Here is a 15,924-nt window from a genome sequence, read left to right as displayed (position 1 = left end):
CCTCCTAGTACACAACTTCTGCAGATGAATGAATTTTTTATAAGTCGCGCCACCGATGATATCAAGTTCTGCTACTCTGGAAAGATAGCCATTTAGTTTAGGAGAGAGTACAACGTGTGGAAAAATAGACCACCGCTGCCAAGCGGGGAATTGCTGCAATCTCCCCAATGGGAACCTATTTGAAGCTAGCTAGATAGTTGAAATCAGAAGTGGTTTTGTTACGCATGGAAGCACGATACCTCAAGGTTGTACATTCGTCTTAAATATGCAAGCCTATGGCTCCTTGTTGCCCCTCTCCCGAATTTTGTAACCTAGTGCATAGGCTACAGTCCGGCGTATGGTAGCTGGGGATTGATATCCATAACAGGCAGTAAGCATGACCGTGTGGTGTTAAAAGAAAATGTTTGTTAACGTTCTAAAGATGGACTGTAGCGCTTATCTGTGGACGTGCATTAGATGAGCGGCGTAGAAGAATCAATTTATACATACATACATACATACATACATACATACATACATACATACATACATACATACATACATACACACACACATACATACATACATACATACATACATACATACATACATACATACATACATACATACATACATACATACATACATACATACATACATACATACATACATACATACATACATACATACATACATACATACATACATACATACATACATACATACATACATACATACATACATACATACATACATACATACATACATACATACATACATACATACATACATACATACATACATACATACATACATACATACATACATACATACATACATACATACATACATATTTATTTGTCACAATTACAAGTTGAAATAAGTGTGCCCGCGGAAACGCAAGTGCGCTTGTGGGCGGGTCACGGCAATCAAACGAAGTACAGGCTCAGTATTGACGAAAAAACATAGTTTCCTGTATGTAGAAACAAAACAAATACTACACAACAAAGCTTATTGCAATAAGACACATAATATTCCTAAATGCAAAAAAAGAACAATATGACTAATGCACACTGCCAAATTAAGACACTTATTTACCCAGATTCAAAAACAACTTAAACAACCTAGATTCACATGGGATGGCAAACTCAAGTATTTAGAGCATTCTTTTAATGCAAGCTTACAGGGCTTTTGACATATTAAGCCAGGGCTTTATTCTACATTTTACCTCTTTAAGGGATTGTAATGATAGCATTTCAGTTGGAAGCTGGTTAAAATGAAATGGGATGTAGAACATTTGGCACCTTTTCCCGTAGTTAGTATATACCTTCGAAAGTTTAAACGGATTTATTTTTCTTATTACCTTGAGCTTGTTTTCAGGGTGTTTAAATTTATTTGAGAAATAGTTTCTGCTAATTACTACATGCGTGAATAGATCATCAATGCAGAACATATCAGCAACGAACATCCGTTTGGTGCTTTCAAGGGCCCCCATTGACGTGCCATACAAAACGTTAGCGGAAATTCTGCTCAGTATTCTATCGATTTGACTGATTCTTGACGACGCACACGAACCATAAATAGTGACGCCATACCTTAAAACGGACTCCCCTAGGACCTTAAACACCAGTTGACGCAGCCTGACAGAAGTATTGAATTTTATCCTGTACAGATGCATAGAAATTAGACGGAGACGTTTGATGAGGGCCGTATATAGCAGATATTAAATATGGCACGCGATTGAGCTGTGAGGCAGCACCCACGAGTCCGTGGTAGGAATTTCTTCTGAGGATATGGCCACCACTCTTAGTAAGCACAAATAAGAGGTGGCAAACACTGATGTGTTTGGTTTCTTGCTCAAAGAAATTGAAGCATCATGGGCATGTGCTACTCGCCATGTGAATTTAATTACCTGCACTCCTGTTCCATACGCAGATGATGCCCGCAGTTGACATAATTACCATAGTGATGGACCAAATAGTCTACTGCCCTAACAAAGGTGGCGACAACTCCTGCGAGAGGTATTTTAGCCTCAAGGACCTGGAGGTCAGTGATGTTTTCAGTTCGTTATTAAAGCTTCAAGCACGATTGTTGACACATGCTCTGGGACATTAGCACATAAGAGCAGGTCACGTGGATTGTGCATCAACGCTTTCAAACATTCCGTTAAGAGATTTGCATGAGTGGCGATTTGTGTTGTGTGACATTTGCACCGACTGTTCGGACAACGCATACGGACTTCTTATGATGTCACGCACATCGTGAGGGTATCTTCCTAAAGACTCACAAATTTCATGCAAAAACCAAGCGGAAATCATTAAGAGCGCGTGGGGATTATCCTATGTTAGATCAACCACGTATACACAAGATTACGTTCGTTGACTCAGATAATATTAGAGCAAGATTAGAGAGCTTTTTATCCCTGGGACACCACGCTTTTTAGCAGCGATTTTTTTGCGTACCAACGTTTCAGGCAGCTAAATGTCGTGTTTTGTTAGCTGCTTTAAAGTGTCCTATGTTTGACTCAGAGACACGTTGTTCAGTTTTACAGGTATAATCAAAATAGTTCTGTAAACAGTCTGGTGTCCCAGGTGCCCTCATAAGATATAAGCTCTCCTTGTGTACTTTATTGCAGGCTATATTTCCTCAGGTGAAAATTAAGATTTCTTGGTCTTCGTCCACGTGACGTTTGCGGAAAGCTTTGGCACACTCAAATTGGCCCGACATTAAAAAATTAACATTGACGCTGCCGTTTTACGTGCCTCTTGCAGGGGCAGAGGGTGGTCTATATTCGGAACTGCATTTTGGGGCGCATATGAAGAGTAAAGTTAGGCAACACTTAACATGAACACACTAGAAAAGACATAGGAAGACAGCCAGTGCCGTCGCATGGGTTCGGATTCCTTCGGCTGAGTGTTTATCTTTTGTCCTTCTTTTTGCCAATTGTTTTTGTCTAAACGGTTCTACAAGTTATTTCAGAGCACTAACGTTACCGCGAATTAAAGTTGCATTCCCGGATGTTCTCCTTCGTTTAAATCACTGTTACCTTACTTCGCATGAATACCTTAACGATTGAAAGATGCATTGTAGTCATATAAATAGAGCAGGTGTATCGCGTTGTAGTAGACCTTTGCTGAAAAACGATGCAGCAGTAAATTTCTGCCGGATAAAACATACAGTTCAAGTGTCGATGGAATTCCAGCACTGAGCCCGATTCCGGAGACCAAAGCTAGCAACGCGCCCTGTCACCACGAAAGAATTTGGCCACCCTGATGTAGTGCTTGGCCACATGCCTTATGTGAATACACTAATTAACCGCTGCCCCTGTGTCCCCAAGGGCTGCAGAGCAAATCACCAAGGCTGCGGTCACATCTTTTGTGAAGTATGGACGTTGCTATGAATGTCTGGATCGGGCCAGGCAAACATTAGAATTTGAACCTGGCAAAAGTTAACAGTAGAACCCTATCCAGTTAGGCTGGCTCAAATGTGCTGTTCAATGAACCAACGTGCATATAGTGGGATGTCGTAAGGCTTATGGACGTTAGGAGGACATAAAAGCACAATAATTGAGGGGCGGCACTTGTGAGAATATCATGTTTAGCGGACAGCCGAGGGCTATGTGCAGGATCCGTGATGAATTATGATATAGTTGATGACATGCATGAATTCTGCAGCATTAACGAGGTGTTAATTGTATTTCAGCATAATTAAAGCTAGAAACTAGAAGCTGTACATGTGTTCGCACCTACGTTCATGCAGTCATAATGACGAGATAGTCGAAACGTTCTATAAAAACGTGGAATCAGCAATGAGTCAAGTAAAAGCGCAGTGGTATGTTTTAATGATGAGCAAGGTAAGCTCAATCTGGCAAGATAAAGGCAGGTGCGGTGTTTTGGCAGATTATTTAAATTGCCGGAGTAAGATACTAGAGGCGCGCGTTTTTGAAAATCACTCGTCTTTGCCTCAATCCAACGGACAGGTTTTTACGTCGCCTATGGCGCACGTGTCACGTGGTCTTTCCTATGGCCTGGAGCAGTGTGTTAAGGAGTGAGAGGGCCAGAGCGCGCCTAAGCCACATTCATCACGGGGCAACGTCTACTGGGAGGCGTGCCGAGAGCACGTGCTGTTCGAAAGCACGCGTTTGTTTAGCCAATGCGAAGAGTGTCGTCGCGTTTCCGAAATTATCACTCCTGATAAGTCTGTTTACTAACCGCAAATCTCTTACTTCAGGCAGATGTCTCTGAGAGTTAAAAAGTTAACTATCACAAATTACGTCGCCAGCTTACTATTAACCATAATTCTCCTGTTTTGCTGATTTCCGCGAGCATTGGTATTACTATGCAGCAGAAGCGTAGTTTATGCCTGAAAAGCTTATTTTTAACCATTAATGGCGGGATTCCATCAAACACGCGTTATACCATAGTGGCTGTAGAGCTATCGTTGTCCTCCATAGTATCATATTGTGCGAAATGTAATATCCCAATCCGGCAGGGTGACAGTCAGGGTGACACGATCTCTGCAGTGTTATTCGGCGCGGGCTGATAAGATGCATTGAAGTAACTTGATTCGAAAGAGCTGGGGATAAATTTTCACGGAGAATGTCTTAGTAATCTAATATGTGGTGATAATTGTGCCTTTATAAGTAACTCAAGCAAGGAGCTGCAAAGCATAATCGAGGATTGAGATAGGCAAGGAGCAAGGATGGTTTTGGTAATTTTTATGATTAAGTGTAGTCTAATATATATTCTTTCCGAGCTTTCTGCGACATGAAGCATTTCTCTGCCTTTTTATTTTCCTCCCCAAAAAAGCCGCTATCGAGAACACAGCATCGATATGCTTTTTATTACAGGAACACTACTTGGAATGCGAAGAAACGAAAATTTCCTGCCTCACCTGCGGTGACGATGTGAAAGGAAAAGAGTGGGGAGATCACGCCAAGAACTGTCCTCAACAGATACTGCAGTGCCGTTACTGCGTGGTTGCAGTGCCTCGATGGAAGCTTGAGGTAAGCAGCTGCACAGTCACTACACTGAACATGCAGAGCAAAACATGAAGTCATAAAGATTTGTGACGGGATATTCGGTTCCTTATGAAATCTCACAACTTGTTTCTCCCTAAATTTTCTTTTGAGGCCTTTTCTCCGTTCTCTCTTGTAATATACCGCCTGTCGTGAGTGACTGTTGTCTCCCGTTAAAGCAGAATGAGCTTTAAAAATTGAAGGAGTTTTTATCTAAGTATGCTACTTCTTCTTCCCGCCATCTAACCTCAGCCTTGTGGTATTCACCGGGGCAAATGACCGGATTGGAGAGTGATATGAAGGTGGGAGAGGTGCCCTAGTAACTGCCTCGGGAATTTCGGTCCCGTGAACATTTTAGTGTGATTTTTTTTAAAACTTTGTTATGTTTGCGGATTCCAGGACTTATGCTCCTTGATGACATTGAAGGCATGTTCCTATATTTCCAAAATCCTTATAGGTATTGTTACGAATGAGACGAAGATGGCAGTGGCGCGGGACGGCACGCTCGTGGTAGGCCAGCGGATATTAAAATCGTCTATTGTACATCGTTCATCGCGCTGCATTCTTCGGCTGGTCGCACGTAACATTTCGTGGAGATGCGGGATTGAGTTGGTGTAAAATTTAGGTGGAGTTAATTGAACTTTATCCCATATATCAATGTGTATGTGGCGTGAGGAACATTAGGCAGCAGTCGTGTTGTTCTAATAATATTACGGAGGCTAGCTCAGCATCAGGCGCGACAGGACGCGGTCAGAAAGCGCAAAAAAAACCAAGTTACCCAAGCACTAGCTTTAGCGTCCTCGTTGTTGTCAACAGCACAGCGAAAGAACCACGTCCTCTTCACCTGGCGACTCTGTACCATAACACTACCCCCTTCCGCCCCGTGGAACGAAGCACAGTACCTGGGCGCCCTAAGGCTATGGGTTCGAATTTTAGGGCTTAAGATGAGCGACGTGCGCGAGCTGTGTGAATGGAGCAGCGGGAGTAGAGATGCAGTGCAGAGGCGTGATTAAATAGGTCACAATGCTCAGTTGCCTCAAGCCGCGGTAAGGACCCACGTAACGAGGCAGCACCTGCTCATCAGGCCCACACTGCGCGCAGGGAGCCAGAAGAGTACGAGGGAGCCAGGAAGCTAGTGGGCGTAATAGTGATAAAGGGCGTAACGATGTTTTTGAACGGTCTCAGGAGCATCGATACGATCCGGAGTTATTTGTATTGCAGTGTCAGTACGGGCAGTTGCATAACAAGCGTAACTGCTGGTAGAGGGGTCATGAGGAAGTAAGCTGTCAAAGGGTGGCAAAGGATGGCAGCAGATCGCGGACAAAGAGCAGGTGGAAGGAGGAGTATTGTTTAGTATCATGGCGTGAGGAATTGCAGGCAGTCGTCACGAAAGCTAAACTGACGTCTAAGACACCATGATGGTCTGAGACATACCTATACAGAATGTCCATCATGGTGCGGTTAAGGCGCTCAGAAGTACGTTTGTTTGGTAATGGTAGCCTGTCGCGAACTTACGACGGGTGAAGCATCAGCGCAGAGGGGTTTCGATCCGTAAGCAGTTGACGAGGAGTGCCATGAAGAAAGACGACGTCATAGAGAAGAAACTCGGCGACATGGGAGACACAGCTGGTCGGGAGAGCGCGCGTTATTGCGTACCGGGTAGTGTAATCGGTCTTTATGGCAATCCACTTCTTCCAGCAAGTTCATGTGAGAAAAGGCCCAAGCAGGTCGAGACCAACACGGACAAATGGGTTGGAATGTCGATGGGCTGAAGCTGGCCACTATGCGGAAGCGGTGGTGTTTTCAGGTTCTGACATTGACCGCAAGGAGCAACGTAGGCGCCGACAAAGCGGTAAAGGCCAGGCCAGAAGAACCGCCTGCGCACGCTGTCGCACGGGCGCGACACGCCGATGTCCCCTGCGGTAGGAGTGTAATGAAGTTGGGCAAGTACTGTGGAGCGGAGCTGGGTCAGGACGACCAGCAAGTGGTCGGCGCCATCTGGGTGCACGTTGCGTATCGTGATGCAGATTATCGTAATGTGGCACGAACATGCATTGCGCAGGATTGGAAGGGCCGCTGCGGAAGTGGTCCATTATGGGGCTCACAGAAGGATCACGGCGCTGCGCGTTGCCGATGTGTAGAAAGTCCGATACGGACAAAACCCAATCGTCGGTATTACGGATGTGGGAATCAGGATCGACAGGATGTTGGCACAAACAGGTAGCGTCTTGGTGCATCTGGCCGGACTTCTAGACAACAGTAAATGTAGGTTGCAAGGGTAGGTTACAAGGGTACAGTAAATGTGTATTCTTGCAAGCGCAAGGCCTAGTGGCCAATACAATATTCTCTTATCTATTGTTCATCGCGCATGATTTTTCGGCTGGCGACCACGTAACATTTGGTGGGGCTTGCGGGGTAATACCCAAATCTCATACTCCCGGTCATCGTGCTTCCGAGCCCTGTGTCTGCGTCCTTTCGTCGGCTGCGGGTCCTGGTCCGCGTCGCCCGGTTTGTCCCAGCCTGCCAGACCCGAAACAACCTCGCCGTTGCTCCCCCGCCCGACCACCCGACACGACGAACTGAACCGACGCAATGGCCCGAACTACCGAACCCTCCGACCCGATACGCCGTTCACATGTGAAGGCACCTTTCCCTGCACTCGCCGTTCGGCGCGTCCAAGGGCCTCGGACGTTTTCCCCTGGCTGCGTCCGGCCCGGAAGCTTCCTATACCAAGACTCCTTCGGTTGTCACTTTCATCGTGGCGGCCGGCACTTTGTCACATTGTCATTTTCTGTTGGACTTTCCTCCCAAGCCTCAAGCGTTACGTGCGCCTCTTCGTCGGTGTCTTTCGTTCACGATCGGGACGATAGGGACGTCCAAGACACCATGGTGGTCTGAGATATACATATACAGAAATGTACATCATGGTGCGGTTAAGGCGCTCAGTAAGAACGTTTGTTTGGTAATGGTAGACTGTCGATAGGGACGATCGTTCGGTGGCCCCGGGTAATGTGACGAAGGAGACGAAGCCGACAGTGGCGCGGGACAGAGCGCTCGTGCTAGGCCAGCGACCATTAAAATTATCTCTTGTCCATGGTTCATCGCGCCTCACTCTTTCGCTGGCACCACTTAAGATTATCATGGGTTATTTTGGAAGCTTGGAGTCGTGGTTGAATAAACCGGAGAGGAATGACACCATACCGGACACACAGTGGCAGCCGGCTGTGCACGTGTATCAGTTGCACCTCTGCTCTGCTTTTTCTTAATCAAGAGAGGCAAAAAATCGTGACACCCTCCATACCCCTTCCTCGTTTCCTTCCCTCGGCTCCACTCCTTCCCCCCAAAAATAAGAATTGAAGAAGGATGCCTTTGAACTTTTCTCGCACTAGTTGTGTCTTTCGACCAGCAAGCTACCGTATCATTCTAGCTATGTTTGCACAAAGGTCTTGAGGGACGTGGGGATAGGCAGTTACTGTTTGATTACAGACCACAAGAGGTATATTTATATGTATTAGGGGAAGAAATGGTAGACGTATAATCGTAGCATGGTGCTGTGACTTGCGTGCACAAGGAACACAGTCAGCATGTGCTAGTGCCTCTAGCACTCGAAGATATCTAAACGCTTATATATTTTTGGAGGGTGGTGAGGTTTTGGCACACAACTTCATCTATCATTATAGGTATACCGAGAACAAGGCACAGAGAGAGATGTGAAATTATTTTTTTAGCGATGAGATAGAGTAAATGAAGTATGACCGGGTTCATTAGGGTTTACTAATGTTAAGAAACGCAAGTAGCTATACGGATCCACAGGCTTAATACTTGAAACATGCCTTAGTGCACGAGTCCAAACGAAGGGAGCCAATGTCATCGGTAGGCATGGTTTAAAATATTTAAGATGCGGCTTTGGTGTAGTTGGAACATAGCGAAAAGAGGCAGTGCGGGAGAAACAGGACTCTGTCCTGATTGCGTCCTGTCTCTTCCTTGCTTTTTATACTTAGAGCAACAGCCTCGTGTAGTGAGATGTCAGACAAGACTGAAACCTATAAGGTGGTAGAAATTGTTTTGATAGCTTCCACTACTAAATCTCTCATAGTGCCCGCGCCAGAGGGGCCAATAATGCAACATAACTTATAACTCCTTACATTCCCGTGTCATATTCCTTGAATGCTTTGGAGTCTGAAATTACTGGGTAAAAATTTTGTGAAAGCGCCCAATAAAGATTCGATTACGAGTGTTTTGCGGCATCACTATGGGGTTTCTTAAGTAATACGAGCAAGCCGATGACGTGATCGTGAGATAGACGCGCTATTCTTTTCTTGGTTTTGTTTTACATGTAAGCTGTATTAATTTCGGCATTCTTAACCACATAGTATCTTTGAGGCGTCAAAATGTGGTGACCGTTTGTACTATGCAGAATACGTAGACTTGTTCGTGTAAACTTTGTATGTATTTTGCAGGAAAAACTGTCACAGCCGGTACCACTTTTATATTGACATTGTAAATATGACTGCTTCAATCACCGTCATTGTGGTATTACCTTGTAGAATGACTGTTGTGTGCAATATTGTTCACATGAGCTTTTATTCTCTTGATTTTCAGGACCACGAAAGAGTGTGCAATGAAAACCCTTCGGCCATCCGTGGAGGCAGTGAAGTATTGAAGTGCCCAGGAGATTCTCCCTCAGCCCTGATGGTGCCTTCTCAAAATTATGCCCAGCGTAGTGTTCAAGAGAACAAAAGTCAGAGGTTCAAAGCTCCTGACACCAAATCGGTAATATTGCAATTTACGATGTCCTTTAGCATTAGCCGAGCTTTGTCCACCTGATCAAAAATGAGATGGTCTCACGGTGTACTCAGTATAGCCTGAATTTATGGGATCCAGTAGGCAGCAAAATGTTTTATTAACTTTTCAGTGCAGTTATGGAGCGCTTCGTTCTTGCATTTTTAAATATTCTCTTGAACATGAAAACAAAACACCGTTTGAAGGGGCGGAAACTTTTTCCATACTTAACTCTTCAGAGAAATTCGGGGACTCAAGCTTGAACGGCTATCTCCAAAGGTCGGGGGCACTGAATGCTCGAAATAAGGCTTATACATGTGCAGTGCTGTTTCTACACCCTAGGCCCTGGTACGTAGTTAGGTTCGAAACCTTCATCCTCAGTTTAACGTTCATTACAGCCTGACGTTATGAACACCAACGACGGAAACAAGACTACGATATGCATAGTTTGCAACAGGAAGGTGAAGAATAAAAATATGAACATGCATTTGGACGTTTGTATAAGGAACAGTAGTGCAACGCCAGTGAATTCCACATGGAAAGATGAACATACATCGGAGGTAAGAAAAACTATCTTCACATCATATGTGCCACATGTCAATGAGCTGGTACTGATTTTGTTCTTGGAAATTGGGTATTGGTAATATAAAGTTTCTAAGAGTCGGCGCTCAAGCGTAGTTACGTGTATAGGCGGGACGTACTATTATATTGACTGAAAAGCAAAGTATTCATGCAGTTCCCTTAGATAGCAAAAATAATTTATTTTATAGGGTAGTTTTCAGGTGACCCCATTGTGATTTTTTATTTGGTTCAAGCGGAGAATACTAGGCTGGTCTGCGAGCCGAGTTGTGCAATACTCAGAAAAATGAAGACCATTTGAGAAGGTCATGCCATGTCGCGTAAATATGTTAAGGTGACTTCAGCATTCAAAAGTAATTTGCCCATTTTTGATCACTAAGTTCTTATTTTTCACAGAATGTGATACCTACTAGTGCAAGCTGTGTCCTCCCACGACCGTGCTTGGGTCTAAAGACATCTATCGACAGGGAAGCGACAATTGTGCATTTCTTCGGTTTATGTGCCCACAGTTTATCTTTGGAACTTACCAGTGCTGTCAAACTTAAATCAGTTCTGTAGCCAGAACAGAGGGAACTCTAATGGCATCACCTTTTCCAACAAAATTAGCACTGACTTGCTAATCAGTTCTGTAATGTAAACATATCTGCTTACCCCCTATTTCTGATAAAATAGATTCGATTTCTTTAAAACTGAGTGTTGAAATGTCGGTTATAAGAATGCATTCCTTACATAATTTCTTGCATTTTCAGCCCATTTTCAAGAAATATTAAAACTGAAAATCTAAAAACGAAAACTATATTTAACTAAACTTCTTAAACTAAGGTTTTAAATAACTGAACTGTTTTAAAATAAAAAATAACCCACGCATCCCGCTTTCTAAAGTCTAAGGGACATGAGTATCACGCGGAAATCATATGGGCAAGGACACTTGAATGTGAATCCCGCAGGATCGCTACCAATATGACCCGATACCAATAATGCATAGCGCTTGCTAAATCAGGCTGTGATTGTATTCAATAATCTAATACTCCAATAACGGGCTGCGACCTTTGGTAGTGTTGAAGACGTGAAAATTTTCGACAGAATACACTTCCTATCTGTTAGCAGCTGTTCAGTTATCTTTTGTTAGCATCTCAGTCCTCACTGCTTGTTATTATGTTTTTAAATCTGAGCAAACGTAGAAATCAATATTCAAAGCATACATAATCGTTCCCCTGAATGCTATATTTTACGGTTGCTAGTTATTGTTTTGTTTTTTTTTTTATATTTTTTTCACGCACTGTGTGCGGGTCCTCTACGACTTCAGGAGTGAAGAAAACTTGTTTCGCGCGATTATACGAATCCAAAATGGCTAGAATTCCCTGTGGTGTGATAATACGTACAATCCTATTGCATACGAAAGACGTTTACCGGTTTAATTTCTTTACCCGAATGCACATTTATGCAAAACATTCATCACTTGATGGATGAATGCACGAAGGGAATGGACTTGCGTAGAGAGTTCCACAGGAATATACATTTACATGCAGCGACGTATACTCTTGTTATACGTCTGTTTTCGACAGCATTTCAGTTGACCGTAAGCTGAAATGAACTGCAGTTAGCTGTGTTTAACGAGAGCAGCAAGTCAATTTGGATGCTCTTCAACCGTCTAGTTCAACAGAGGTTGGGAGCAGCGCATGAATCAGTCAACTGGCAAGATGGCGGTTATAAATGTTATAACTTAAATATTTATCTGTCAGACAACAAAGACAACGGATCTTGTTCCGAAGCTTGGCCCAGCACAAGTCCCACCAGTGGGAACGCATGAAGAGGCTGAGAAGTTCAACAGTTTTTCACCGTCAAAGCCTTCAACGTTTCATGGCGAGACACAGGTGACAAATCATTCAACCTTTCTGGCTTACTGTGCTTCGCCCTTCTCACTGTCTGCCATGGCTTTCTCTGTCAGGGATGGTTAGAAACTGCACAAAATGACGAGGACCGGAGGAAGTTTTACTAAACCATTTCTTTGCTTGTCTAGGAAGCACCAATGTTACGGTCTGGGCCTCAGCAGTGAATCCTTATTGTCGACATCGCAGATTTTCATGATAAGAAATGACATGCGCTGTTCATGCGATTCATGGCATATAATTCATAATATCTGAGATTAATTCTTACCTGCTGCTCGCTTACTGGAGCGAAATGTATTGAACAGCAATTTGTGACGTTTTTCCAATAATTATAGATCATCTACTCTAGTCGAGTGCTCAAGGCTCAATGCGTGTGAACAGAACGTGAGTGATTAAGTAGATTTAAAAGCACTGCTACCGAGAAGGCCCTGAGTTATCTTGTTATTTGCGATACCATACATACAATAAACGCTGTACGCCTCTTACTCTTGCTATAATACAGTTAAACAGCGCACCTGCACAAGTACAAGACAAGAAGAGACGAGACACAGCGCTGTTTTAGCCTTATCATGTGATACCAACTTGCCCATCAGTCTGCGCTGTTGCCTCTTATCGTGTCCATCAAGGCGATAAGCATGATAGCTTAGTAAGAGCCGGCATGGGCGAGTGTTAACACAGAACTTTCTACATTTTAGTGTAGGCCCATGACGAAAATCATGTTTGTTTTTCCCACTCAGGTTTTAGTGCGAGAGCACTAATCCGGTGGTTCAGAGCCAGCAAAATTTTGTATTGCCGATGTATGTCCGTATAGATAAAAGTGGTCAGAAAGTAAACTTGCATTAATATCTACGAATGGGAGTCGAACTCGCGGTGGAGCGAACAGATCAGCTTCAACGGCTGCTGCGCGAGGCCATTAGGCTATCGGCGTTTTTTTTTCAACACTGATTTATTACAATGAAGCAACGTTTTATGTACATGAATTATGAGCAAAGAAAAAAACAATCGCAAATGAGCACAGAGCATAATACGACACGTACCTAAACCAAGCACGAAAATAAACGCTGCATGGGGCACACGACTACTATATCAAAATACGACACACCTAAGCAACGATGCCCTAGATAAAGGGCAATGAAGTGCGCAGCACTAGGGGTGGCTGCCACTCTGTTTCAAACCCGGTCTGGGCGTACAATTCCGTTAGATGAATAATCATACTGTGGAAGTGTTCTTTAGAAGAAACCGCAAATTTACAAAGTCGGTCGAACATACGCGTTTTCCATAGGCTGTGTAGTCCAGTCTGAAAGAGCATGTGTAAGGGTTCATCAACAATTGGCAGTGCAGTAAGAGATCGCACTGAGTGCGGTGTCAAATAAAGTCTTTTTTTCAATGTCCGTTGTTAGATATCCCAAAAGAGTATCGCAACTTTGAAATCGATGCAACAAATTACCTTGGACCCAAAAAAAGCCATTTTTTCGTAATCATCTTTTAACATGCAATGTCACGCTATGTAGCGTATAAAAATGTCTTGGTACATGGCGAAAGGGGCATTTTACGTGCTTTTTTGAGTGTGTGGTGTCGTCCCAGTGAACCAAAATATACAAAGTGTTATATGGGCAGAGGGAAGAGCGTACAAATTAAATCCTTGTACAACCGCTTCCTCGATACTGAAAACAGGAACACGGGAGAGAAGCGAGCAAGCGTGAAACGAAAAGCCAAATAAACCTCATGTATGGAGCCCCAAAAACACGGCCGATCAGAAGCATTAGAAGACACAATGAGGTTTGGTACAACGTGAACTATATTGATTTTGAAGAATGCACAGACTATTGGGTGTGTATTGTCACCGAAAAACATGAAACGGGGAACTACCTGCCGGACATGCAGGCGGACTAAACCATGGCCACCAGCGCTACTTGGCCCACAAACACAGCAATCGAAGATGCCTGGCGTTAAAGTACACCACGCTGTCGCGCTGTGCATTGCAGAGCATCGTTTCATCAACATCCATCTGCTACTTCCGGCGGCACAACCCGCTCATCGTCTTCTCCCTAGCACAAATCCGCGTTTTTGCACAGATTCGAATGTTGCAAATATTCCCTGTAGTTTTTGGCACACTTTTCTATCTTTCATATTTAACTTGCTCTTCAGCCATATGTGTTGCGTTATTTTCAGGCAAAGCATTGAAGAAACTACACATTGCTTTCAATCTCTTTCGTGGCGTAGATCCAAAACTCATAGCTCGTATGGATAATTGCTGGAAGCTTACAAAAGAATCCGGTTTGCTTCTTTTCTCTTAGACACCTGCTCTTGTTTCTCCTACGACCATCTATCCTCGTCTTCAGTCAGGCGTAGCGGAAGAAAGCGCTTCTGCATACTGGCCACAACAATCCGAAAACACTGGAGGGCTGCACGATTATTGCCAGGTGAGAATGCTCACAACTCTTTAGAAGACTTTTCACGTAGAGGTTTTTACAGCGCAAAAACACAAGGAACGGTGCGAGGTGACACACACGCACGCGCACGCACTCGTATGGATAATTGCTGGCAGCTTACAAAAGAATCCGGTTTGCTTCTTTTCTCTTAGACACCTGCTCTTGTTTCTCCTACGACCATCTGTCCTCGTCTTCAGTCAGGCGTAGCGGAAGAAAGCGCTTCTGCATACTGGCCACAACAATCCGAGAACACTGGAGGGCTGCACGATTATTGCCAGGTGAGAATACTCACAACTCTTTAGAAGGCTTTTGACGTAGAGGTTTTTGCAGCGCAAAAACACAAGGAACGGTGCGAGGTGACACACACGCACGCGCACGCACGCACGCACGCACGCACGCGCACACACACACACACACACGCACGCACGCACGCACGCACACACGCACACGCACACGCACACACACACACACGCACACGCACACGCACACACACACACACAGGCTTCTTCTTCACTTTGCGCTACAAACCGCTCTACATCTAGATTAACTACAAACTCTTCCAACAGGAGGTTTTAATGAATTAGAAGACTTTTTTGCTTTACAAAGCGAAAGTGATTTATAACAGTCAAACTTAAGTTAGAGGAAATTATCTCTCTCCCCATACCAGCAATGCCAACGTCCGAGAAAGCAGACAAGGTGACTTTTATGTATGTACTTCATATTTAGCTCGTTCTGATTCATGATGCGCCTTTTCGGAAAAAAAAAATTTTGAACGATATAACAAAAGCAATGCTCTCCGCACCGCATTAGCTTGTGGTAAACACAACTTTGCCTCCTGCCAGTACACTGCACATTCTTTCTGCTGCTGTTGCGCTGAACACACCTCAGTAGTAGAAATTATTTAGATAACCTCGAATGTCATGTGCGTGGTTTTAAGCATGTCCGAATCTGCCGTAAGAAAAGAAGCTAATAATTATAGAGGAAATGATTACCTTCCCGCTTAGAGCGGGTCACAGCTGTGGGAAAGTAAGCATAGTTTGTCCAATATTTAAGAAAAATCACCCAAAGTGGAGTACACTTGTCATGAGGGAGTAATCACTCGTCCACCCAACCGCAGCCATTAGGCTACAAAGAAAAGCTATAGGCATTTCACAGAACCTTCGTAGTTGAAGAAAAAGTTGTCCTGGTCCGGGGCTCTAAAACTGAACCACACCTTTCCGGGGCAGACCCTGTACCAACTGAGAAA

General features: G+C 44.0%; 1 protein-coding gene across 5 annotated transcripts in view; it reads left to right on the top strand.

Moving 5' to 3' along the window:
- Positions 1-15,924, top strand: part of LOC144104344 (uncharacterized) — an 81,426-nt gene that overhangs the window by 6,925 nt on the left and 58,577 nt on the right. For 4 of the 5 annotated variants that reach the window (XM_077637288.1, XM_077637289.1, XM_077637286.1 and 1 more), the window contains exons 3-9: positions 1,915-2,025; positions 4,829-4,984; positions 9,599-9,769; positions 10,177-10,338; positions 12,100-12,231; positions 14,544-14,669; positions 14,831-14,956. In XM_077637288.1, the coding sequence (XP_077493414.1) occupies positions 1,915-2,025; positions 4,829-4,984; positions 9,599-9,769; positions 10,177-10,338; positions 12,100-12,231; positions 14,544-14,669; positions 14,831-14,956 (984 nt within the window). The remainder of the gene's footprint in view (positions 1-1,914; positions 2,026-4,828; positions 4,985-9,598; positions 9,770-10,176; positions 10,339-12,099; positions 12,232-14,543; positions 14,670-14,830; positions 14,957-15,924) is intronic. The other variant, XM_077637290.1, reaches the window with a different exon arrangement.

Source organism: Amblyomma americanum, chromosome 9, assembly GCF_052857255.1.
Source record: "Amblyomma americanum isolate KBUSLIRL-KWMA chromosome 9, ASM5285725v1, whole genome shotgun sequence".
In the NCBI taxonomy this organism is placed as follows: domain Eukaryota; kingdom Metazoa; phylum Arthropoda; class Arachnida; order Ixodida; family Ixodidae; genus Amblyomma; species Amblyomma americanum.
The sequence above is the reverse complement of the archived record's forward strand: the minus strand, read 5'-3'. Positions and strand labels throughout refer to the sequence as shown.